This window comes from Podarcis liolepis (genome assembly GCF_965112155.1).
Source record: "Podarcis liolepis genome assembly, chromosome: 3".
In the NCBI taxonomy this organism is placed as follows: domain Eukaryota; kingdom Metazoa; phylum Chordata; class Lepidosauria; order Squamata; family Lacertidae; genus Podarcis; species Podarcis liolepis.
Window position 1 is genome coordinate 48838197 of NC_139557.1, and position 27329 is coordinate 48865525.

Below are 27329 nucleotides of genomic sequence, written 5' to 3' on the forward strand. Positions count from 1 at the left end.
CACAATGGAACCTGAGAATTTCTGTCACTCTCCGCATATGGCCCGAAGTGCTTTAATCCCAATTAGGGGCGGCTGACACACGGTCCTATTCATCCCCCTCAGCTCTTGAATACATTTGCCTAGAAATGAACTTCGCCCATAGAGGGGCCGCTAAATGTGCCCAACAGCAAGGAAAATCGAATTGAGGCCTGCGCTCAATTGGAAGGCGAGGGCGGGAGAAAAGGTATGAATTTATAAGGTACACCGAAACATTGCGATTCAGCCACAAGTCGGGTGACTTTTCTTTGCACCCTGTCAACCGAAAGAGCCGGGAGATAAGTGGGCTGAGGGGGGCGGGGGCGAAGGGAGGAGGAGGACGGACGAGAAAAAAGGCGACTTTTTCCACAGACTTTGAATACGCCAGGATAGGCCTTTCCCCCCTTTTGAAAGTGGCTGATTGTGCACGCCTTGAAATACGCTCGCCTCCCTCCAGGCATTCCAGCGGGGCGACCCAGCCTTGAGCGCGTCCATTTCACAGAGCGGGGGGGGGGCGGGGGGGGCTGGAACCAAGGGAGATATTTTATTTAAAAAAATAATAATGGCGTTTTCCACAGGCCCTCAAGGCGCATTGAGACTCTGACTCTCTCTTTCTCATTCTGTCTCTCTGGGAGTTGCCAAGGCAGGGCTCTCGACAGCCCAGGCCGCGATCGTGTCATCTGCCGGGGTTCCCATAGAAGCCTAATTACTATTCAAAAGCTGCTCCAATATCCCACCCGCATCTTGTCTGCCCCGCACAGCTGGTTGGGGGCCTCGGTTCGCCTCCCCTCGCCCAGCCACCAAGCGAGACTCGGTCGCTTTACACAATCGGCTGCTTTTTCTCTCCCCCCCCCCCCCGTCCAACAAGATCTCGATTCTCGGGCCTCTTTTCTCGTTTTGGAAAATAAATAAATGAATGAATTAGGAGTACTGTAAATGAAAGGAAGCCACCAACTCGAAAGGAGAGAGAAGCACTGTTAACAAAGCGGGGCTTAATTGAATTTGTCGGCTTCTTCTTGGGCAGAGCAGAGGGGCAACAGTAAAGCTGGAGGGTGGGATGGTCCAGGCAGAGTTCAGAATGACACTTCCAGGATTTAGGAAACACTTCCTCCCATCCTCCAAAAAAACACGTCTTTGAAATGAATGGCAGATCTTGGCACTGGTCACAGATAGCAATGTGTGTTACTTTGCTGACTTCAGAATTTGGGAAGCCAGCTCTGTTGCATTTTTGGGGTCCCTTATGTGAAGTGAGGCCCTGGATGTCTCCCCTAAAGTCGCCCGTGGAATCCTGAGGTGGCCAAGTGACCTGTAACACTTAAGGCTGCAGGTGTGGTGTGCAGGTGACACTGTGGAATCCACCCCCTAAAACAGAGCAAACATAAATAAATTCAAAAACCCAACAACCCCAGTGTATCAGGAAGAGTAGTGCTAGGGTGAGCTTAGTAATTTTCTGCTTGCATAGGGTTTTGTTTTAACATACAGGAGCCCCCAAAGAGGTGAGTCCCTCACCTGCAGGATGATAAGGCTCCCTCCATTCTACCACTTCCAGACTCCTCTGCTCTGCTGCATGTCTAGATTAGCCTTGGGGCATGCAAATAAACAAGAGCGCTCCTAAGCATACACAGAGTGCATGTCTCTTGACACTGATTAGCCTATATCTATATTCTATATCTCTGGGGACAGGGATTTCAGGGAGACCAGGGCACCTCCTCTATTCAAGATGTTAGCCACAGAATGCATGCCCCATAGCCAGGGGTAGGGAAAGTTTTTGAGCCAGGGGACCATATTCACCATATTCACAATGGGCAAGATTCTGAGGGACACATGTCAGTGGTGGGCAGGGCCAGAGGCAAACTAGGGCAGATGTTTCAACACCCACCCGTACATCTCTCTATCCTTCATCTAGGCAAGCAAGAGGCCTTCTGTTAGTTGGAAGGTCACATTTCAACCAGGCAATAGGGAACATAGGGAACAGCCTTATACAGTGGTACCTCGGATTACATACACTTCAGGTTACATACGCTCCAGGTTACAGACTCTGCTAACCCAAAAATAGTACCTCGGGTTAAGAACTTTGCTTCAGGATGAGAACAGAAATCATGCTCCAGCAGCACGGCAGCAGTGGGAGGCCCCATTAGCTAAAGTGGTGCTTCAGGTTAAGAACAGTTTCAGGTTAAGAACAGACCTCCAGAATGAATTAAGTTCTTAACCCGAAGGTACCACTGTACAGTGTCAGACCATTGTTCCACCTCTCTGGCAAGGGCTCTCAGGTTTCACATTCCCAGCCCTACCTGGAGTGACTGGGAATTGAACACAGGAACTTCTGAATGCAAAGCAGATGCTCTATCACTGAGCTACAGACTTTCCCTAGGGAGGGCATAGAGCAGGGTGGGGGCCTAAGAGGGGTGTGGCCTGGGAAGGGCCCAGGGGTCAGATAGATCTGAAGGGGCATATTTGACCCTAAGCCTCTGCTTCCCCACTCAGCCCATGCCCTTAACCTAAAGCACACCTTCTATATCTGAAACAGAATATGTTTACAAGGTCAGATGGCACGACTTTTGGGCTTTCCTCTCTATGGCCTAAGCCTTAGCATTAGGGAGGTTTAAATGAATTACTGAGTGCCGTAGTGGTTAGACAGACTAGGTCAGACAGACTAGGACCTTGAAAATGAGAGTTCAAATCCCAACACAGCTATGAAACTCATTTAGGCCAGTCACTGCCTCTGAGCCTAACCTACCTCACAGGGTTGTTGTGATGATAAAAAGTAGAGTGGAAGAACTCACCTTGAGTTCCTTGGAGGAAAGGTAGGATAGAAATGTAATAAAACAAAACAAACAAAATTGTCTTAAAACTTGTTTTCAGGGGGCCCCTGCTGCCGCAAGTGAGATAACAGAGACGTGTCCTGAGCATGTGTTGAGTGCCTTCCTCTTATAAAGTAACTGCAACAGGCCACACTTATCTAAGATGAGAGGCAGAGAGCCTAGTATTCATGTAGGCTTCAAACCCAGCATTATCTCATTTTAAAAAATTCACAACTGTAAGAAGAGATAGGACAAAAAGAAAGAAAAAAGCTATTGAAAGCTTTATAGGTTTTAAACGGTCTCCACTAAATAGTTGTCCTAGTGAAAGCTTCTTTTCATCTTACCTCTATTTAAGAATATAATTCAAGGCAACAATCCTCAGACTGTTTACAAAGAGTCAAGTGTCGCTAGTCAAAAGCAAATTACACGGTTGCTATCCTGGGAGAGAGTTCTCTCTGTCTCTCTTTTAACCCAGGGGTGGGTAGCTATATTCTCTCAAGGCCCTTCCCCACTAAAAGCAATATATATTTAATTTACACAGCCACGAGGAACAGAAACTTTTTTTTTGATTCAAAAATAAAATCTGGCATTGAGAGGATTCTCTCCTGAAAGAATCATGTCAAGGCTGATCTTGTGTCTGAAAATGCCGGCTTAGAAGGGAATACACATAAACTTGCAGTGGATAAACTGATTAGGGGTTAACTGAATTTACTCTGGTAAAAAGTGGTGGCTATTTTGTGTGTGTGTAAATTGTAAATTGACTTGTAAATTGACTCCGATCAGATGCCATGCGGAATGCTCTTTAGCCCTTACACCATTTATTCTCACCGGCCATAACAATCCGATTGACTTTACTCGGATTGTGGGGAGGAGAATGAGCGGGTGCGGGGAATAAATGGACTGGAAAGACGATGATGCTGCAAGATTCCAGGGAGCTGATTTTGGCTGAAACACACCTTTCTTTAAGCAGGAACGAGGTTCTGCCTTGGGGAGAGAGAATAGGCTGCTCCGTTTGCACTGGGAGAATCTGGGCCACTGAATGAACTTGCAGCATTTCTTTCTTTCGTTCCCCCAACGTTTTTTTGTTTTGTTTTGTTTTGTTCAAGCATCCACTGTGTTTCTTTCCCCACAGCATAATGGAGCTGGCCCTGTATACAGGCATTCATGCTGGTTTGAATGTAATGTTGAACCTTCTCAGTGCTGGAGCGGTTTGATGGTTTGAATGGAGCTCCCTGGTGGGACATTGCTAGGCGCAACTGTGCCTCTTTGGACGCCTGTTGTTCCTTAACATTCATGCCTCATTATGGGGCAACCTGTTCAAGCCAAGTGAGAGCCAGTCCTGAGCCAAAGCCTTCCCTCGGGGGCGTTGGCAGTTCAGAGAGAGAGAGAGAGGGAGGGAGGGAGGGAGGGAGAGAGAGATTGAGGGAGAGGGCTAAGGAGGGGGGGGGGTTAAAAATCTCTTTTGGTCGCTGGGCAAAAGTGGTTTCCCCCTTTTAACTGGTCTTTCCAGCGGCCCAGTTGAAGTGTCTCAAAAGGGACTAGTGGAATGTTTTGACTCTCAACATTGTCTCGGAATAAAGCTAGAAGCATGTAATTAATGTGTCCTTTTAATAAGGGACAATAAAGCCGTTCAAGCTATTTAATTTCATTTAATTTTCCATCCCATTTGCTTCCAAGGCTCCTTTTACCCATTTTTTTTTTTTAAACCCAGCCTTTCATGGCGTGGCTTGCTTCAGTGGGCACGTTAGATCGATTTCAGCCTGCCTTTTTAGGGATTGGGGGGAAAGGAGATAGACAAAAATCAAAGCAAACGTGTCTCCTTCCCTTTTTTAGGGAGGGGGGGGGGAGACCAGTTATTGTAACTAAAAGAAGCTTCCAGGCAACTGAGCCACAGGAACGGAACAAAATAAATATAATATAATAAAATTAAAATAAAATAAAGCCAACGTGCGGGGCCGCTGCCATCCTTTCCAGCGGTTGGGAGACGAGGTATAACTTGGATGTACATGCGGATATAGAAAGAAATGGCTTTGTCTCGCAGCCGACCAGCTGTGGGTTGCTTTCCGTCGGAGGATTCGCGTGGCGCTCGCGACTCCAGCCGGCCGTGGCGAGGCTGCCCCACTAGAGCAGAAGGGAGCTTCTGCCTTTCCCCTTTGACGCCTCCGACCAGTGCCCTGGCGGCCGGCGGGCGAGTCAGGAAGGGTATATTTCAACCGGTTGTCACCCCGAAGCCGGCAGGCCAGAGGTTAGACGGACTAGTCCTTGGCTTGAATTTATTGCTCTCCGCTTTTTGTTTCGCCCTTTGCTTCCCATTCAGGATGCGGACCGCAGGGGTCATCTTCAGTCTTCAGTCCCGGCCACCGCCCCCCTCAGAAGCCGCTGCAACAGCCCAAACGATCCCTTCTCCAGAAAGCACCGATCCAATTCCACCTGACCCAGGAAAGAAAGGATTTCTGAACTCGGGTCGGTACTAAGGCCGTTTTCAGTCGCGTTCCCCCAATCCCCAGCTCCCCCCTCACCCAACATCACCGTTTGTCGTTCCCAGTAATTTAGAATCTCAAACTCATACTTGCTAGAAAAAGTATATATATTCGATTTGAAATTGGGTGGGGCGGAGGGGTTCCTAGGCTTTCCAGTCTGCAGCATCGGCGACTTGCGTAAGTGACACATCTGGAGCCAGAAGCTGCGATCGCAAGCACGCTTACCTGGGAGTAAGCCCCATTGAACTCAATCGGATTTCCTTCTAACTGGTCGTGTATAGAATTGCGCTGGAAGGCTTCACTCCGCAAACACATTTACTAGGAAGTAAGACCCATTGGACAACGTGGAACTTACTACCGAGTCAACATGAATGGGCTTGTACTCTGTGAAAGACACTTTTGACAGTCCATAACATCGGAGACTCTTAATCTCAGGGTCTCGTGCTCGAGATCCAGGTTGGGCAAAATATTCCTGCTCTGTAGGGAGCTGGGCTAGATGATCCTCGTGGTCCCCTCCAACTCTACAATTCTATGATTTCCGAAAACTGGATTTGTCAATACAGTACTTAAGTCCTATTCAGTGGAGGGCGAGTGACATGGATTTTGGGTTGTAAAGCAGTCTAGTCCTTCCTTGGAAGCATCTCCATCCCAGAAGGACAGCCGTGTCATTCCCGGGGCATCAAGGAATCTTGTAGCCAGTGGCGTAGCGTGGGTTGTCAGCACCCGGGGCAAGGCAAGTAATTTGTGCCCCCTAACCCGTGGATTTGCGCCCCCTAACCCGTGGATTTGCGCCCCCAACCCTAACCTCCAGATGTTGCGCCCGGTGAGGCCGGCCCCCCCTGCACCCCCCACGCTACGCCACTGCTTGTAGCTGCACCTTCCAACACATCACGCAATGTTATTCTGACATAATTTTTAGCGCCCAGTTCCTGAAATGCCTTTAGGTTTTCCAGCCCACTAAATGCAAGTCATACAGGGGTGGCTAACTTGTGCCTCGCCAGATGTTGTTGGACACCGACTCCTATGCCTTGGAAAGCATTAGGATTTACTTCAATCACTAGGGTCTACTTCAATGTAAATTAATTGGTGCCAGACCAATTTCCTCTTCTGTAGCTGTTAGCGGAGCAACCTGATCCCGTGGGCGTTTCCTCAGAAGCAAGCCCAAATGAGTTCAATGGGGCTTGCTTCCAAGTGAGCACCTATATGATTGTGGTTGCCGTGTGTGCCTTCAACCCCACATTTTAGAGCAGGGGTTTGGGGAACCTGTGGCCCTCCAGATGTTGGGTTCTGACATCCACCAGCCGCAGCCTGCAGAGCCAACGACCAGGGGTGATGGGGCATTGTAGTCCAGCAATATCTGAAGGGCTACAGATAGCCAACCGGGACTACAACTTCCACACACACCCGACTGTTGACCATGCTGTCTGGGGATGATGAGAGCTGGAATCCATTGGTAGCGTTGGTTACCCTTGGTGTTGAGGCACAGAATCCATAAGAAAATCCCTGGGGATATTTTACTGGGGTTCTCACCATTCTCACCACATTGCATGAAAGGAAGTCTTCTTGAAATTCAGATATAAACCTAAGTAGAACTCAACTCTTCCTTATATGGCCCCTGAAGTAGCACCTCTACACCATTTGGCTAGGAGTAAGCTCCACTAAACTTAATGGGGCTTCTGATTCAGGGTGTAGGATTGTGTTGTAAATTACTTACACTTCACAAAGCCTATGTGAGTTTCTACAAGGAAACCTTTCTTGATTTTAACCTTGGGCAAACTACCATGCGTTTCTGTTACGTAAATGCTTAAGAAATATTTTTGATGTAAATATAGGGCAAACGAGCGGATTTACATGAAAGTCAGCTTCAGTTTCCGAGTGCTAGGCGGAGATGAATGAAAGCTACGGAGCTGAATAGAACCTGCACAAATGAAGTGTCACGTTAATGTTTTCATTAACTGCAGAGAGTTAGAGCCAGGCTTAGACAGCAGTTCGGAGCACACTTCCTAGCAAGGAGTAGGACTCGTCGAACTCAGTGTAACTGACTTCCAGGTAAGCATGGAGAGGATCGCGCTGTTAAAGTTGTCCGATCCATAAAGTTTCAGGAAGAAGCAGCACATGAGCTGATTTAAATTCCGGTCGGGTGACATTCTGCTGAAATCAATAGATAGTTGAAGGTTATCCATATTTACTCGGAAGTAGATTCCACTGAATTCATTTGGCTTACTCCCAAGTAAGCGTGCACAGGATTACCGTCCGACAACCCAGGCGGTAGGCCAAAATGAGTTCGACTGAGCTGCATAAATTCGACTTACTCCCGAATAAATAGGTTTAGGGCTGTAGACTTAATTGTGTGCAAGGCCATCAGAGTACGATCCAGGCATGTTTAGGTCCCGATGATTTCGAGGGGGCGGAGGAGGAGAGGGGCATAAATAAATGCATGTTTTTAATGCTGTAATGGAAACCAATGTGCTGTAAAAGTGCTGTGTCTCTTCCTTTGCATTTAAAGGGAATAACGCCCTGATCAAAATGCTACTTGAAAGTAAGTTCCATTCATTTCATTTGCACCTACCTTCCAGTGAATGTGTAACCACCAGCCTGCAAGGCGTCAATGCTTTATCAAATGTGTTGTACCTAGGCTGTATTGAGCTTGACTCCAAATTGGGAAAGTGACAGAGGATCTGCTTTTCATCTAGAAGGTCCCAGGTTCAGCCCCTAGCATCTAGGAGAGCAGTTGCCACTCAGTGTAGAAAATACCACGGCTGTTCCAAGACATGTTGGCACCTGAGACGAACTACAAAATGACACTTTCCAGCCCCGCCAGGGAAGGAGAGAGGGACAAGGGGAGGCGGGACTTAAGATCTAAATAGGGATCTGCTGCCCCTGTGGATCCTGCCACCCGAAGTGGTCTCCTCACCTTGCCTCATGGATGGGCCGGCCCCGGAAAATACCGAACTAGATGGGCTAATGATATGAATCAATAGAAGGCATCTTCATATGCTCCGGCTTCATCGTCCGACTGTGGATTTGGTACAGTCTATCCAAGGCCTCGGATGTAGATCTCTGTGTCTGTTTGTCGTGGTGCTTAAAGCAACGTGCATCTCACTACAAACTGTGCGAGTGGGCTAGGTAACAGTCTGCAAATTCCACGCTTGTGAGGGAAAAGAATACTCTTTGGAATATATTCCCATTACTAAAGAAGCGTGTAAGGAGCTAGTAAGTAGCAAATTAATGATCCAGTCTGTAACCCTATAAGAATACTTAACTGGGCAGACAATGGACCCTACTTCTTTAGAAGCATGTGTAGGGTTGCCTTCCAAGGCTGCAACATTATGCTCATAGATATGGGGAGTAAGGCCCCATTGGATTTAATGCGACTGCATCGAAGTAAATTTGCACAGAAACAGACCACACACCTTCCGTTCCCGTTATGAAAACTTTAAGGGAAGGCAGTACACTCTGGCCCTTCCAGCCTAAACACTCGAGGAAGTGTGTTCCATTTATTTCGGTGGGCTAAGACTTTGCTGGAACTTTGCAATCATTTCCCCGCTCTGGGTTTTAAGGTCTCAGCTTTTGTCATTTTCTTGAATCGATTCTTGTTACTGGAGGGCCAATTCCTGGTCAGCTATGAAGTCTCATGATGCTCTTGCTCACACTTACACATTTTGTTAATGTCAGTGGGTCTCTGCATAGCTTGAGCAAAAGATTCTCTTGCCCCCAATGCAGAAACAGGTGAAATAATACGATGACCACGTGCATTCTGCAACCCTGTTTATGATGGCCTCATCCTGACTCGGAAGCTATCGCCTCTCATTTCAACAGGACTTTCCTCTAAGAAACTAAATCTAGCAAGCCAGACCCCCTCCCCCATAGTAGCCCTGGGATTCGATCCTCCTCAGAGGTAATCCCCTTTATTTAGTGGGCCCCAGCTAGTGTGTGCATAGGATTGCAGCTGTAGCCGTATTTATATCAAATCCAGTCTCAATGATGTTCAAAGTATCTCCTTGCAGATAAGTATTTTACGAATTTTGGCTTATTTCTTCCGTCCCTCCTCTCTGCCTTTCCTCTGGGGTGTTTTATCTTCACCCAGTGAATAAATATGGACACGGACAAGTACGTATTCGGATTATTTCGTCACCATTCCTCATCATTCCCCCTCTCCTCTGGATTTCTTAAATAAATTCTTGTCCGTCTTTGGAAATCCCATAGAGCACATGGTTTGCGTTTTGTTCTAGGCCTGTTGGAATGTGAGTGCTACTTTTCTATTGAAAGTTTTTTTAAAAAAAGAACCGGACCACAACAATCTTTGTAGCTTAGCGACCTATCTCGGGGTCGGAGAATGGATCCAGGAATTGAAAAACGGATCCGTTCCGCGAGACTCCTGCCTGAACTTCCCCTGTGTATTGTTTTGTGCGCTCGTGCGCCTTTTTCGCCCAATACAAGGCGCTTCCTTCGATCAGCCAAATAAAACTATTTCTAGAGAGCTTCCAAACGCGAAGCTTGGTGCTTTCAACTCAGGGCGAGGATTTCTCTGTTTTACGCAGTTAAAAGCAGGAGAAAAATGAGAGTTGAGGAACCAAGCCGTTGTTGCAAAGGGATTTCTGGGCTCCAACCAACCCACTGAATTGGTAATATGGCAGCGTCCCCGTCCCCCCTCTTTTTTTAAAGTGTAGGTATTTTCTGGTGTTTTCCCATCAAGTACCTGCCCAATTTCTGTATGGCACACGCCAGGAATCAATAGAAGTTAACAAGTCCTCCAAACATCCCCCCCTAATCTCTTTGTTTAATCGCCTTTACAATCCAGCCCAAGGAAAGAGAATTAAAAATCTTTGAAGTCTTCTGGCTGACAAAAGGCTCAGCCAAGTAGACTTAAAACACTCCCTTCTTTTCCAAAACTGGTTTGTCGGGGAACAATCGAAGGAAGTAAAATTTATGGAGAAATTATACAGTGGATTTGTCACTTAAAATATCGTAACTGTCTCGGGGACAATCCCCCATGCTGAGGATTAATGGTCCCTCCAGACCTTTGATTCACCAGCGCCTTTTCTTTGCCCTTGACAAATTGGATTTTTAGGAATGGGAAGGTCGCCGGGGCCATTGTTGGCTGCCCCATTCAAAAAAGCCCTTGATTATGCGTTGGGGTGGGTGGGGAGAGAGAGAGAGGTTGGTGGATGGGGCGGGTGGGGGTGGGCTAGGGAAAATCTCCATGTGACCCTCTCGGGTGGGACTCGGCAGCTGCTGCAAGAGCCACACTCTCTCATCGCCCCAACCCGGCGCCCTGGAGCACCGGCGGGCCGAGGGGAGAGCCCTCGTGTGGCAATTGAAAAGGCGGCGCGCACCGTCGGCCGCGTCACTTTGCGGGCGGAGATAACGCCGGTGCGGCTCAGCCCTCCTCGCTGCCTGCCTCTGCCTCTCTCCCTCTTTCTGCCTCCCTCTCTCCTTCTGTCACTCGAAGAGAGTCCTGGGCGCCTTTCCCGATCGCCGCGTCTGTAACCCGGAGGCAGCGATGCAAAGCAGCCGGGGTCCGCCGGCGCTCAGCGTTACCGCGGAGAGCTGCATCCCGGCTGGCCTGCGCCTGGGTCCAGTGTCCGGCACCTTCAAACTGGGCAAGTACTTGTCCGATCGCAGGGAGCCGGGACCCAAGAAAAAGGTATTGCTCCCGCACCTTGGCGGAAAGCACTGCGGAGGGAGGGTGGGGGGAAGGAGGGGAAGTGTCCGAGGGGCTGGCGCGCATCCTTGCAAGGGAATGTTTCCGCAGCAAAGTTATTTCTCTCTCCCCCTCCTCCGTTCATAAACGGGTTTGGGTGTCCACACGAAGCACCTCTGCTCTTCGGATCTTCACGAAGCCAAGAGGCTGCGGGGATGGGGGCGACCTCCTCTCTTTCAGACCTGGCCTTTCGAGGGAGATATCTGACTTGAGATGACTTATTTGCGGGGATGGGGGACGACGACCAGTATTGAACCCTGCTGGATTGGACGTAGGTGGGGAGGGGGAAGCTAGAAAAACGAGACAGAGGCGGTCAACAGACTTACTGGTGCCCCCCGCCCCGCACCCCGAATTCTAGGAAATCAAATCCGGGTAAATCAAGTTAAATAGTTTCCTCCGGCTGATCCTCCACCCTGATACCAGAGTGGTGGATACGAAATCGGATATATATTCACAACACGAAATAAAATAATGAATGAATGAACTGGTAGCTCGACCCCTGTTGCCTGCGATGCCAGCTGCTTTTATTGAATGTACTATGTTTACCTTCTGTTTCAAGGTTCTTTTTTAACCTTAAAGTGGAAGAGGCAAAATAGCAGTTAAGTGAAACGAAATCTAAAGGTTCCTAACGGCACCAGGTGAGATTTGCCTCTCATGCAGGATAAAAAAACCGCAGGAAAACATCGCCCGAAACAAAAGCGGCCTGCAGTTGAGATTTCAAGAAGGGTGGCTGGATGGTGGAAGTTTGTGGGAGCGAAATCCACAGACTTGCGGCTCCTTAAAGACTTGCGGATTTATTGTGGTTTACGCTTTCCTGGACTACAGTCCGTCTCATCACCTGCTTGAAGGTGACAGATGCACACACGCGCACAAGAGCGCGTCGATGTTTGTTTGTTTAGGGAGTGCTGGGGCCTTAAGGCCATGAAGTGCAAGGGAGGGCAATTGTGAGCTTTCCCCACAGGCATCTGTGCAGAACCCAAATGAATGCAAAGATAAGAGATGAAAACAGTCCTCCCACAGACCCCAAGTCTGGAATGATCCAATTTATGAAGCACACTTTTAACGCCGAAATTCTCGCGGGCTCGCCACAGTCACCGTCATTGTTGTTTTGTTTTGCTTTTAAAGAGGATTTCAGTCCATAAGAAACATTGACCAAGCAAAAGAGGATCGGAGCAATCGAGCTGATTTCCCAGCTGGCTCCAAATGTTGATCACTGCTTCTCGAGTGCTTTACAGAGAAGTCTCCAAAAGGAACCCCAAATAAGAAAGATTTGTTTGTGTGTGTGGATTGCAGCCTTCGAGCATCTCCTCGGATGAGCTTAGCAGAAGGCAACGTTGTCTCCTTTCTTCCCCAAAGCGCAGAGGTTTGTCGTACGTTCCGCTCGGATTCTGAATGCCCTTTAATTGTTTTTAAACGCTCTGCCAGCCCCTTCAAATTTATTTCTCATCTGGCTCCGTTGGTTGCTCCCTTTAGGCTGCCTTTGTTACAGTGACTTTTATTGCCTGGTCATTCAAAGAGGTAGCCCCTCATTTGCTCGCTCTCTCTGTATGACCAAGCAGATTATGAAGGATGAGGCAAGACTCTGAGGCTCAACAGAGTTGCTCCTGCCCTCTTCCTCTTTTGCTCTCATCCTCTTTTTTATTATTTCTGATTAGATTATTCGTTAATTAATTATCCTACAGGGGCTGGGAAGCTTGAAACGTAGGTGTAGCCATTTCCCCCTCGAAGGGGGAAATTTAATAACTATGGTTCTTAAATATGTTCCCCTTCGTCTTTTCAGGCTGCAGCCCTATAGGTCAGGGAAAGTGACAAGCGGAAGAGAGTTTGAAGAAGGCTCTTTTCCCAACTAAGAGGGATTGTTTAAAGAGTGTATATAGGGCGTTTGGGGAACACTGACCTCAGGGCAACTTATGCACTTATCTCACTTGTCTCACTTCGGAATGACATGGCATCGAGTGGAGGTGTCCCTTTATTGGTAGCTGCAATTAAGGACCCCTGGACGGTTAGCGGTTATGGGATGCGGCGCTCATCTCGCTTTTCAGGCTAAGGGAGCCGGCATTTGTCCATAGACAGCTTTCCCGGTTATGTGGCCAGCATGACTAAATCACTACTGGCGCAACGGAACACCGTGATGGAAGCCAGAGCGCACGTAAACGCCATTTACCTTCCCGCTGCAGCGGTACCTATTTATCTACTTGCACTGTTGTGCTTTTGAACTGCCAGGTTGGCAGACGCTGGGACAGAGCAACAGGAGCTCACGGATTCGAACCGTAGACCTTCCGATCAGCAAGCCCAAGAGGCTCAGTGGTTTAGACCACAGCGCCACCCGCTCCCTTGGTAGCTGCAATTACGTGGCAGTGAAGCCGACACACGTCGATTCAAACCCGATGGACAACCTGGTTCACAGCTCTGGCTAAGTCTAACAATCGACTGCTATCTAAGTTAATTGGCACATTGATCCTAAAGACTATATATATATAGCTGTCACATTGACCGAAACTCCCCAACTTCGACCCACCTGGATTTAAGAGGATTTAAATCTCCCCCAAGACAATAAAGCCGTGAGCCTAAGCATACTTACTTAGAAGGACTTTTCAAATGAAATAAAGGAGAACAAAATGAAAGAGTGGAGTTACGGCTGCAATCCTATGAACGTCTATTTGGGAGTAAGAGCCCTTGAACGCAGTGAGAATTTGCTACCGAGTAAGCATGCACGTTCCAATTCCACAGAACCAGTCGCTTATAAAATAAGAAGGTGTCCATCCTCAAACTGTTTGCTAGGAGACTTTTGCCCCGTTCCGGATTAGTGCAGCAATGGCTGCATTTGGTTAGCCCTCTAACTCTTCTCCTGGCTGCTGCCTCCGACTAGGATCGAGCTGCGCACTGGTTCACCTCTCTCTGTTGATTGTGGGACCCACTTCTCATGGAAACGATCAAACAAAGAGAGAAATTAGACAAATAAATTATTTTAATAGGTTATGGTGTGGGTAAGGGATGTAACATTAGCGGTCTTTTTGTCTGTGGAGCTGCTCAGTACCAGCGAATGTTGTTCTGGCTAAATAAAGCAAGGACCTTGAACTGACTGGCGGTATAAATGACAGCCTCTGCTGTCCTATGTTCCAGGTGCGGATGCTGAGAGGGGAACTGGTGGACGAAGCCGGGGGCTCTGCTGTGGAGTGGATAGGGTTAATCCGGGCTGCCAGGCATTCGCAAGAACAGACCTTGGAAGCTATTGCAGATCTACCGGGCGGACAGGTACCTACAGCCTCCCTAAGTAACTATGAGCCTTTCTGTCTCAGGGCTGGATAGATTGGCTTTGCTGTCTGGTCCCTTGACGGGCTCTTTCTGTTCTCCTAGATTTTCTATCGGGCGCTGCGAGACGTCCAGCCGGGAGAGGAGCTGACCGTGTGGTATTCCAGCTCGTTGGCTCAATGGTTTGACATCCCCACCACGGCTACTCCGACGCACGACGAGAAAGGTACGTACAGCACCTTGGCCAGCGACTTGCGCAAGGAGGAAGAGCCTCCCCACAGCGCTGATCAACTAACTACGCGTTACAGTGAGAGTTTTGCTGTAAGCCCCACTGAGTTCAATGGGATTTACCCACCAGTAAGTTTGGGGTTTCAACCTGCAGATTCTTTTATTTTAACTTAAATCGAGACGGAAGATAACAGCTGAGCCGCAGACCATCGAGTACTTAATGCAGTTTAGGCGGAATGAACTTGAAAGTAAGCTCTGTTAAAGTCAACACTGGCTAATAAATTTGTGTGCGGGTGTCGGTAGGTCGGTCTTATACCTTCTCCTAAACTCTAAAAAACAAACTACGGGCAATTGATAAACTTGTCACAAACTTGGAAGTAAATCCCAGTGTAAACAGTGGTGGTTGTTTTTAAAAAGATCAAGCGAGCTGTTCGTTTGTGGTGCTGGATCTATATGAGACATGTTTGCAAATACATGCTGCTCAGCTAGATCCTGTGCATGCTCACTCGGAGAAAAGCCTCAATGGAGTTAATGGGGCTTACTCTCAAGTAAGTAAGACTGAGGGCTGATGTGCAAGAAGAACTCCAGTCATGCCAAGTGCTTCGTGAAAGAAGTGGGGAAGGCTTAAATACGGCTGAACCAGGATTGTGGACCGGACTGCAATAAAAAGGCAGCATTGGACCACAGCTTAGAGCTAAGATAAAAGTAGCTTAAGCAGGTCAAACATACATATTTACTCCAGATACCGTCTTCCCAATGCGGTTAATCTTTCATTGGAATAGTTCTTGAGCTACGAATTTAGACCGTGCTAGAAGGGAGTTTGGACCCTGTTCCTGCTCAGCCTTTTCCTGCACGTACACCGATTCCCTCTGTGGCGCCCTGCCACACCGATATTCTTCTCCTTACAATACGACAGTTTTGGTTTTTGCCCTCGCCCGTGCTAAAAGAGGCTCGCTGGTTCTAAAGGACTAGGATGGCTTTCCTTCTGCTTTTGTGCTTTGCTTTGCCTTGCATCTGCCTTGCATCTCCCTCTCCGGCTTTTCTCGTAACCTCCGGAACCCGTTCTTATTCGAAGTGATGGTATAGTCCATTTAAAGCGGGAAAGTATGCGCGCTGACATACGGGAGCGTTCTTTAAAAGCAAAGGACACCTCCAGCGCTGTTCGGAAAGCTTGGGAATTCTTGGAGGGACTACAAAAGAAACAAATGCCACTAGATCTTCTCCAAATGCCAGAGGAGAACTCGGCTCGCCAGATTTCTTTCCGCAGCCCGCCCAATCATAGCTATGGAGCCATGGTTTATATTTTGAAATGGATTTTTGTTCCATCTACTTTTTTATTTTTTAAGAATAATGTTTTCAGTCAATCAGTTCGTTCTCCTTTTCACTCTGGTAATGAGCGGCCACAGCTTCTTGTCCAAGTTAACGCTTTGTGTACTCTTGTTATATATATATATATCCGGTGGCGGGAAAGACTCGTTGATTCTGAGGCAGGGAAGTGCATGGAGCTACTAGGCGTCTCGGATTCATTGACTTGTGGATCCGTAATGCCGGTGAGCCTTTATCTGTAGATTAGTGAGCTTTAGGAGATAATATGTTAAAACAAAGAGGAAACTTAATCCTGTTAAAATACAGAGGCTGTACGGATTCAGCAGCATTTCTTGGTGATGGAATCTACCACGAGATTCTGGCTGCAGTCCTGGTCACGCTTTTATCTTTTCAGCAACGTCCCAGGAACGCGATGGGACGTGTTTAGAATTGCACAGCGAATTAATGAAACTGGAGTGTTAGCTGTTAAGTCATCAAACAGCCATTCCGAAAGGCTTCAGCTAGAACTGACGTCCATTGATTCCGGTGGAGGTTATTTCCACCACAGAGTGCAAGTTCTACACCACTGACTTAGATTTAAAACAGCTCGGCGCAATCCGAGGCAGTATAACTGGAACCAAACCCAAGAGGTTTAGCAGAATAAATGGGTCAAGGAGAAGAGCGTCTTAAAATCCAATTTCCAGTTACAGTGGTACCTCGTGTTAAATACTTAATTCGTTCCGGAGGTCCGTTCTTAAACTGAAACTGTTCTTAACCTGAAGCACCACTTTAGCTAATGGGGCCTCCTGCTGCTGCCGCGCCGCCGGAGCATGATTTCTGTTCTTATCCTGAAGCAAAGTTCTTAACCTGAAGCACTATCTCTGGGTTAGCAGAGTCTGTAACCTGAAGCATATGTAACCTGAAGCGTATGTAACCCGAGGTACCACTGTATATGGATTGGCCCACATAGCTCTAACAGACTTTAACTTGCACTCAGGCCCAACCCATGCATGTTTAATCAGAAGTAAACCCCACTGTGTTTAAAAGGATTGTGGACTTTGCAAGTTTGGGTTTGCAGAATACTTAGATGAATAATTTTGTAGATACTGCACATGCTTGGGAGGAAGCCCTTTGAACTCAGAGCAGCTGCTTCTGAGTGGCAATGTATAGGATTGGGCTGCGTGGTGAGAGGGAATGAAACTTGTCGTTCCAAGGACCCTTCTTCAAAAGTGCAAGTAATATAAATGTAAAAGGCAGCTACAGAGGACCGTTTAACATAACCATGTATGTTACTGCTTTCTGCACCTATGTGTGGTATAATCCTCCTTACTACATGAGAAGGGTGAAAGAGAGAAAGTCAATTGTTTTAAATCCAAGTACTTCAGGGAAAGTGAATTTAGGAGCAAGCCAAAAACACTAGAGGAAGAAATAGGACCCCACCCTACTCCAATACTAGTAGACAGGAATTACTGAAACAGAAAAAAATAGTTTCAATGTAGGAGAACTATCCTAATGCAAGAAAACTCCTCCAAAAAAGTTATCAATGAATAATTGATCTGATTGCCCATTTCACATATGTATAAGAGGCTGGGAACTCTTAATCACAACTTTATATCCCAGACAAATGGTAAGATCTACTGGTCTCAATGGGAAATTTATAAATCCCATGCAAAAGATCACAGATGGTGCACAGAAAGGAGAACTTTTGCCTCACAGGCATTTAGTATCAATAGCTAGGATGATGATTATAGTTGCAATGATTCGTCGCTTACTACAAAAAGTCTCAAAGTGGCCTGCAATTATAAAAGCATGCATAATGCATTAAAATACATCAAAAAGATAAAAGAATATTAATTGACTAAAAGTGTCTATCCTGCAATAACATAAGAAGGCCAAATCTTACCCCAACCTGCTACAAGATGAACACCAGTACTCCAGTACTGGCTAGGCTGTCATTGGCCTTTGACTTATTAAACAATCTATGGCCTTTTAAACTATGGGGGTGTTATTGTTTTTGTTTGTTGTTATGATATATATTTGTGTGTTTTTATATTGTAAACCGCCCTGTGACCCTTGGATTAAGGGCAGTGTGTGTGTGTGTATACACACACACACACACACACACACACACACACACACACACACACGGCCCCAGTTAAGAGCTAGGTACCTAGGTGAACATGCACATATTTGCCTGGAACCTAAAAGCTGATAATGATGGCACCAGAGAGTATTCCACAATCAGGGGGCCACCACTGGAAAGACTGTGAAGCTGCCTTATCAGACTATTTTTCCATCTAGACCCCTGGGTATAGGGCAGTATATAAATTCAAACAACAACAACAACAATTGTTCAGTATTGTCTACTCCCAAATAAGAAAATAAGTAAACAAACCAGCTATGGTGGGCTGCAAACCTAAACACACAGGAGGAAGTAAGCCCAATTGAACATCCTAGCTTAGGACTTACTTCTGAATAAACAGGCACAAGTTTGGACTCCAAAGGAAGCTGCCTCATAATGAGTCAGACCATTGGTCCATCTGGTTTGGACTGGCTTCACTGTCTACACTGACTAGCAGCAACTATTCAGGGGTTCAGACTGAGGTTTCTACCTGCCCTACTTGGCTATGCTGGTGATTGAATTTGGAACCTTCTGCATGCCATTGAGCTATAGCCTTTCCCTTTCCTCTGATTTCTTGTACTGTACTGGACATCATTTTGAGACATTAAGATCCCATATTTTTATGATATGGTCATGTACTCTGACCATACTGCAACGACTTTTTAAAATACTTTTGTTAACTTATCACCTTGCAACATATATTAGCAGATACATTATATAATAAGGTGTAAAGAGAGTCAACGGGTCTCATTTTGACACTTTGTGTTCTGTTTTCCATGGCTTGAAATCAATAGGATGCAAATTCACGGGCACATAATTTAGGGGTTCCAGTATCACCTAAATCTGTTTTAGAGTGTGTCCAATGATTGGTCTGCCTAGCACAATATTGTTTCCTCTCCTTGGCAAGTGTCTTCCCTAGCTCTGCTAGCTGAGATCCTTTATCTCAGGCGTGGGAGGAGGGGGCATCTGTGGCCCTCCAGATGTTGTTGAACTCCACTTCTCTCAACCCCATTCAGCATGACCAATGGTCAAGGATGATGGGAGTTGTAGTCCAACAAAGTTTTGGAGGTGCATGGGCTCTCACTATTCCTTCTTTAACTGGGAAAATCCGGGATTTAAGATGGGATTTGTTGTACCTGAAGGTGTTACTTTGACGCCCACTTTCCCAAAACTGTACACCTCTCGGAAGCATGTCTTTTCAATATAACAACAACGATCATGAAGGGGACGAAGCCCCGTCTTTCCTATCTCCCTTCCCGGAAACACCGTCTCTGTGCTTAGAGTCCATAATAACTAAGAAAGTCCGTCGGATATTGGCCAGGTCTAAAATTAGCATCCTGTTACTGCTGTGGCCTGTGACCCTAAATATGCTTAATCCCAAGTAAGTGTTACAGATTTCAAGTGACACAAGCTTATTAAGGACTGGAAAACTTCTGCTAGTTAGCATTTTCTTTCCCAGCACTGCATTTTAGCAATTTCTAAGCTTCTGGCAATTACTAAACCCTTCATACGAAATTAAAATACATAAGGACTAACGCAATTGGAAGCACCTTGAACCACGACTTTTTGTGGGGAAGGATTTAGATGTTAAAAGCCGATTCAGCGAGTCTCTAGTCAGAGATTCTTTCTTCCTTGATAACCTAAAACGTGTAGGGAACTGAAGTCTCGGCAAAATCTACACGATTTGCTTCTGGAGAATTGCGAACTGCGCGAGACATTCAATAGGCGAACTTTTTTTCACCATCACCCCATATCGCCTGCGTGCGTCTGCTGAATTCTTTTTGCAGCTGCTACAGGTACAGGAGCCCCTCTTGAAAAACAAACAAACAAAACAAACAAACAAACAAACAAAACCAGCCTTACTTAGTACTGGCGTGCCAACCCAATTCTTATGCTCAGCTTCCCCAGCTTCGCTAAAATTATTCTTAACTTTCTCGAGCAGACTTTCATTCAGTCCTAAAACGGCAACACAAACCCTGAGACAAAAACAGTTGTCAGGCAAGTGGAACTGGAAAGAGGGTGGCACTTTTAGTTTCACAAAAGTGTTTGACTCGCTCCATTTAGTCATAGATTGAGTAAACGAGGCTCTTAGCAGCATAATGTGAATCGAGAATGGGGGGGGGGGGAGGGAGAGGAGGACAGAAGCCAGCAGTCTGGGTTTAGGGATCGTTAGTGTTTGCAAACAAAGATAATTGGAGAGCGCAGCCTTTGACGAGCTCGCCAGCCGGAGAAAGCTACTCAGTTAAGCTTGTTAACAGCGCCATCCTAACCATGCACGTTTATGATGAGATGTAGGTCCTATAATCCAATGTGTTTAGGACTGTAGACGTAAATTCGTAAAGTTTTATTGCGGCTTCCTATTCATTCATCCCTTGCAACCGAGTTATCTGCCTTTCCAGTGTAAGGCCATAGGATGCTTGCAACTACTGACACTCAGGCTGGGAGGGAGCTACAGTATCACTGAACAGAAAGACTTCAGTTTTCTCTGCAGTTAATGAACAGTTCCACGCTGGTTGATTCTTGAACTGACTGTCGTTTTTAAAAGACCCTTTGGCTTGCTTATTCCAGTAGGATCGAGACCTAGCGCCTCCTATGCCTTCTCGGGCGTCCTATCCTACACGCCAGTTTCACGTTAACCAGCGACGGAATCCTATCGCTGGAATCCTATCGGCCAAGCACCACCACCGCCACTAAACCCAGGAACCGTAGCCCACGGCCGTCTCTAGTAAGCAGCCAGGGACATTCACAATTATTTCGCTGAGATGGCCAACTAATGCATAGATCACAAATCTTATTGACATATAAACTTACAAGGTAACCAGGTGTGGTTGGACCCCAGGTGCCATTAGCCCCAGGATGGCCTACGGTCAGAGAGCATGGAAAGTACATTGGCATCTGATTGGCCATTGCAAGAACAGGATGCAGGATTAGGCGGGCTTTGCTCTGGTCCTGCAGGACTGCTCCTATGTTATTGAGAGTAATATATCTGTATCTAGGTTTGGCGTTTATTATATGTATGTGTTTCAACTTTTAGAACCACATGTAGAAGACAGATGATCCAATATATATTCCACAAGCTATACATTATCTTTCATTCTTTGCCCTAGCCAGGCTCTTCACTATCTGTCTTTCCCTCTCTAAGCGATTTGCTTGTTCACTATTTCATATTCCGCCCACCCCCCACCCCCCACAATTGAATCCCTGTGGGGCTTTTCTTTTTGCATTCGGAAATGCCACCTCTTTTACGAGTCTCTCTATAGCTTTGAAGCGCTGGTCGCTTAATTTAACCCTTGCTGGTGAATCCTCCGGTGCAAAACTTCCGTGTTCTGTTGCAATGGCCCCACCGTCTCGACAAAGTATCGAAAGAAGGGGACGTGCGTATCGCAGGAGCACGAAGTCGCCCCGTCGGTTTGTTCCGCCTTAGGGAACGCCAAGCGTTTAAGGATCGGGGGGCACAAAGGGCATTGTATTCTGAAAGGACCGATTACGTATGGCCCATACATATAGGATATTGTCTCGCCTGGTAATGGGAGGCTCATGATCATTAGATTGGCCTTTGTTTCCTTGCGTCAGCTCCCTGACATACGCCACCTATTCTGCAAACGTCAACAGATGGGCCTCCGGACACAGGCGTTAAGGCAACAGCTGCGCGCTTTTCATTCCTCGTGGAGTCCAAAGGCAGCCCAGCCAGAGCGCATTTGTGGCCCTCTGCCTTTGCACTGCTTTTTACTCAACTCTCTACCTCCCTCCTCTCTCAGTACTCAACAGAGAAAGGCACTAGCAGTTTAGGATTCATATTCCACAGCCATACATCTTTTTTTTTTTTTAAAGGAATCTCGACAACCGCTAGCTCTCTCGTTATTTACAATCACATTCTGAGATTGATTCCAGCCACACACGCGTGTACTATGGAAAAATAGAGGGAAGTGCCTTCGACTAAATCAGACCCGATTGGTCTTTCTAGGTCTACACAAATTGGCAGCGGCTCTCGAGGTTTTAGACAGGGAGTCTCTTCCAGCCCTACCTCGACATGCCGGAGCTCGAACCTTGGGACATTCCGCATGCAAGGCAGGTGCTCTAACCACTGAGCCATGCGCTTCTATCCCTCCTTCCTTATATCTTACATTCATATATCACCTTTCTTTCCTCATTGAACCCAAGCAGTCTCCCTTCCAGCAAAGTGCAGACACATACCAGATCAGCTTCAACAAGGTGTTGGCCTCAGGTGCCCTCGGAGCGCATCTTAGGCACTCCTTACCTGCTCTCTGTGCAAATGGAATAAGGAGCTCTTTCTATGTTACCCTAAGTGTGGGCTCCAAAGGCGAGTAGGGGATAGTCACAGCCGTCCACTGCTTTAATGGTAAGCACGTTTACTGAAAAGTAAATCCTTGCGCATAAACACTCATGTAAGAAGGCTGCTAATCCGATAAATTACTTATAACGACTTTTCTAATGCTACTCACACACTCGTATTAAAGTCACAAGTCTATAGTAACTGGGACGGGACTAAGAGAGAAACAAGGGACTACTGACTGACTGACAGTGCAACTCTATACACACGCCTATTCAGAATTAAGTCTTGTTGAGTTTCGGTAACTTCCTATAACTATGGGATTGCCGCCTGAAGCAGGCAGATCCACGTTTAAGTGATTGTCGGTTTTCCACGGAGGTAAAAGAATGGGAACTCCAAATCACAGTCTAGTTAAGAGATGAAGCGTTTAAATATGAATGAAATGGGTTTAGTTCCGCTAACGTCTCTGCTGCTGAACTGGCTTAAATCCAAGTAAGTTGACTTTGCCAGACAATGAATCAGAATGCAGTTCTCAAATCATTCACCCTGGAAACTTCTCGTTGTAGGTGGCAACAGAATTCTCTGTAGTAAGTTAGCGCTGGGCTCCAAACTTAAGGTCAGTTCAAAGCCTGCAATTTTATGGTTGCAACCCTAATTCTCACACTTGCCTAAGTCCATTTGAACCCAGTAGGGCTTACTTCCAAGTCCACATGCACAGTTTTCAAAGCAGGGAAAGGCTCTCGTTATTTATCAACCTCACTCCCTCCTAACGCGTTCCGAAAAGCCATCCACTATGGCTTCCTGTTCTTGAGACTATGCCAGGGTGTTAGCTCTGATTTGATGTTCTAACCCTGAGAGGTTCCGATTAGTGGCCATCTTGTAACCACATTCCTTCCTGAGAGTTGCCATGGCCTAGTGTTGGGCTTTTGATTCACAAATCTGTTCAGTTATCTATTTAAGTGGAGTCCTCTCAGCTTGGCGGAGTTGTGAACATAAACAATATATGGGATGCAACGGATTAATATCAATTGTTAATAGTTACGCAGGGTTCCACTACAATAGCAGAGGCGCAGTGCAGGCTGTGTACCCTGCATGCGGTCTTATGCCGAGTCAGACGTGGAAGTATTTTAAGTTATTCTTTCTAGAACGTTAAATCAAGCTCGTCTAAGCTTCCAAGTTTAAGGTGCAAAGCGTGGTACTCTGCTGATCTCACGGGAGCAAGCAAAGATGCCAAATGTCCCCTTTTTCCAGGACACGCCCTCTTTTTCATGAGTAGGTAAAATGAGAGTCGTCATAACGATCCATAGGTAAAAGTAGAAATCGGCAATAGTGTCCCTTTTTTTGCTCTTCAAAACATGGCAACCCATATTATTAAATAACTAAACAATATATCCTCTCCTAGTGTCAAAATCCATTCTACAGACATTTGATCCATCTACCTCTATACTTATCTATGTGGACTTGTCTTCGCCGTCCAGGGCTTCAGATACGACCATTTCCTTGAGATCCCAGGGAACTGAACCCATAGGACCTTTTTTGCACGTGAAGCGCGTGCTCTACCACTAAACCCGGAATCACCCCAGAATCTGGTTCTCTGCCTTGAATGTCAGCGCAGTAATGCCAACTTCGCCGCTCCCACACATCTGAGAGCAACTGCTTTGCACGCAGGAGGTTCCAGATTCGACCCCCAGCATCTCCAAGACACCTTGGAGAGCTGCTGCTGTCAGCCGGTGTAGACAGCACTGACGTAGACGGACCAACAGTCTGACCTGGCGTAAAGCAACTTCCCAAGTGCAACAATGAAATGACTACCCAGGCACTACAGGTCGCTATACCGACTTGGATAAATGATTATGGGCATCTATCCGAACATGGTTGGCTGGAATGCATTGGAGGGGACCTCAGCAGAGACTGAGAGAGATGCTTGCTATGTGACTGTGGCATGATGTAGTCCGATTTCATCTCCGCATGTTTGGGTGGGGAGTTGATATGTGCATGAATGGACTTAATATGCCCCAATGCTGGTCTTTGCTAAAAGTATATGGATGAACTTAAAAAAAAAAAAGAACGTGAGTGAATTTATGAAAGACAATTAACTACAGTGTTTAATTATGGGCAGAGTATTCTCCACATTGGTAGTTGGCAGTGCACAACTGGCAAGTGGGTTGCCCAGGGCAAGATAAAGCGACGAACAAATTCAATAAATTATAATAATATTATAATAGCTGTGAAGTATGAATGCCACACGACTTCACATTAAAAAACAAACAAAGCGAGAGACATTATGTGTATTCCGACAAAATCTGAATCAAATTCCACGTTTACACAACACTCAAAATTATGGATAATGCTGCACGGACAGCATCTGTTTCCGCAATGGGTGTGCAGTAATTAAATATTGGGACATTAGCAAACACTTCTCAAGTTGCCTCCACGCTGACCTAGCCTTCAAATGGGGGTGGTGGGGTGGTGGTTAACAGGTGACTGAACTACGGCTCCCATCATCACAAAGCATTGAGGGCTGACGGGAGTTGGACGTCTAGAAGGCCCGAGATTAGCAACCTCTGCTTCAAGCATTTCTCACTTTCAAAGTTGAACATATAATATTTCAGATCCAGGTTTCATATTCCCAGGCACCTGGTTCCAAATCTGTGAGAAGAGCTTAGTTGGGGTTTCTCTGTGTTTGCCTAGTTAATGTCTCCCTGCTTTGCTTTCCCTCTGCTAGGCGAAGAGCGCTACATCTGCTGGTACTGCTGGCGGACCTTCAAGTACCCCAACAGCCTCAAGGCGCACGTCCACTTCCACTGCGTGCTGAACAACGGCCGCAGCTTCCTGGGCTCGCCGGAACACTCCCGGCCTTCGGACCTGTTCAGCCTGTCGCTGAAGCCCGCGGCCGCGCCGGCGTCCTTAAGGACCCACTGCGCCGGCGGCTCCAGGGAGAGCATCAAGCGGGAATCCTCGGCCTCTCCGCCAGTGGCCAAGGCGGGCGGCGGCGGGGGGCGCAAGGCGGCGGCCAAAGAGGAGCAGGAGAGGGCCTTGGACATGAGCGTCAGCTCGACGGGACGGGGTCCGGGGCAGTTCCTGGGCCTGCTGGGAAGCGGCGGCAGCAACGGGCTGTCCTTCTACCCCGGGGCAAGGTCCGCCTTCAAGCCTGCCGGCCTGGCCAAAGCGAACCAGGCGGACTCTTCTCCACCGGCCTCTTCTTTCCGGGAAGAGGGCAAGGCCAGCGGCTTCAGCAAGCTCTTGGGGAGCCTCAAGCCCGGCCGCTCCAGCGGCGAAGGCCCCCTAGGCGTGGGCAGCGGCCCCCACGGCCACGCGCAGCAGCAGCACCACGCGCCCCAGCCTCATCACCACCATCACCACCATCACCATGCCAAGTGCCACGCGGCTACCGCGCCACCTCCCTCAGCGGCGGCGGCAGGCTTGGCTTATTCCGGGGGCGCCCGAGGCTTCCCGCTGCTCTCGCACTTCGAGGAGACGTCCGCCTTCAAGCACGTCGAGAGGGGTCTCCACGCCAGCCTGTCGCCGCCCGCCTCCGCCCGCTACCCGCCTCTCCCCAGCGGACTCCACCTGGAGCGCTTCGCCGCCGCCCTGCCGCCCTTCGACGGGCTCAAGCCCTTCTCCGCGTCGGCGGAGTGCAGCCTCCCGCCCTTCATGCCTTTCACCGTCTACAACGGCGAGCTGCTCTACAGCGCCCCTTACTACCCGCTCAAGCTGCACTTTGGCAACCTCCTCAAGTACCCGGAGTCCGTGTCCTATTTCAACGGGGCCGCGGCGGCGGCGGCTGCAGCGGCGGCGGCGGCAGCGGGCCTGAACCCGTCGGAGCTGGGCTCCCTGGCCAGCATCGACCGCGAGATCGCCATGCACACGCAGCAGCTGTCGGAGATCGCGGCGGCCGAAAAGAGCCGCGGGCGCTTGGAGAGCTTGCAGCCCTCGGCGTCGTCGGGCCCGGCAGGCGGCAAGCCCAAGACGGGCCACTTGTGCCTGTACTGCGGCAAGCTGTACTCGCGCAAGTACGGCCTGAAGATCCACATGCGGACTCACACCGGCTACAAGCCGCTCAAGTGCAAGGTGTGCTTGCGCCCCTTCGGGGACCCCAGCAACCTCAACAAGCACATCCGCCTGCACGCCGAGGGCAACACGCCCTACCGCTGCGAGTTCTGCGGCAAAGTGCTGGTCCGGCGCCGGGACCTGGAGAGGCACGTCAAGTCCCGGCACCCGGGCCAGAGCTTGCCCAAGGGCGGCGCCGGCGGCGCAGAGGACAGGAGCGGCGCCGACGCCGCCGGGTACGCGCGCCCGGAGCTGCAGGAGCCAAAGACTGACAATGAGAGCGACGTCGACGTCTGCTTCACGGACGATCAGAGCGACCAAGACACGGGCGGCAGCAGCAGCGGAGGCGGAGGCTGCCGGGCCAAGGAGCAGCAATAGGAAGCAGCTCGAGGCGGTCGGGGGATAAGTAGGGGTGGGCTTGGGGAACGGCGCTGCCAAAGCTGCTGCCGCCGCCGCTGCTTTCCTCTCCACCGGCTCTGCTGATTCACTCGCTCCTTGACTAAGAAAACGACCCCCTTCTTCCCCTAGGAACAGGACAGTTTTGCTTCAACACAACAGCGGCTCGTTTTAAGACATGCCCGCATAAGATTTCAAATCATTTCTGTCCTTTCCCTCGACCCCCTTCCAGCCCGTGGGGGCTGCTAAGCTGTACACTACGGGTAGCCAACGTGGCGCCCTCCACATGTTTTTGGACTACAGTTCCCAGCATCCTTCACCATTGGCCATGGCGCTGGGGCTGTTGGATTTGGCGGTAGAGCAGCATCTAGAGGGTGTCACGTTGGCTAGCCCGGCTATACACGCAGTGTAACCGGTATGTTCAGAAGTGCAGTGTAATTCCTACCGAACGCAGTGACACTGCGCATGTGTAAGAACGGCCTCCACCAATGTGAATTCCTTCAGGTACCTTGACGGGAATTTATGTCAAACAATAATCTTCTGGTCTAGATGATGCAGGGAAACTGAGGATTCTGTCAACCTGGGTAGGAAAGATTCCTTACCCTGGCTAAGTGGGAGATACAAAGAGCCATGCGCGGTCTTTGTTCACAGCAGAGGTAGTGTGTGGGAATGTTGGTCACACACA

At 48.2% G+C, this 27329-nt stretch overlaps 1 protein-coding gene across 1 annotated transcript; it reads left to right on the top strand.

The window, feature by feature from the left end:
- Nucleotides 1–10690: 10690 nt before the first annotated feature.
- Nucleotides 10691–26626, top strand: PRDM13 (PR/SET domain 13; the record flags this gene model as incomplete). The annotated part of the gene is made up of 4 exons (XM_083497668.1): nt 10691–10943; nt 14124–14255; nt 14358–14478; nt 24924–26626. The coding sequence occupies exons 1-4, from the start codon at nt 10800–10802 to the stop codon at nt 26624–26626; spliced, it is 2100 nt and encodes a 699-aa protein (XP_083353794.1). The 5' UTR covers nt 10691–10799.
- Between the last annotated feature and the right edge of the window lie 703 nt (nt 26627–27329).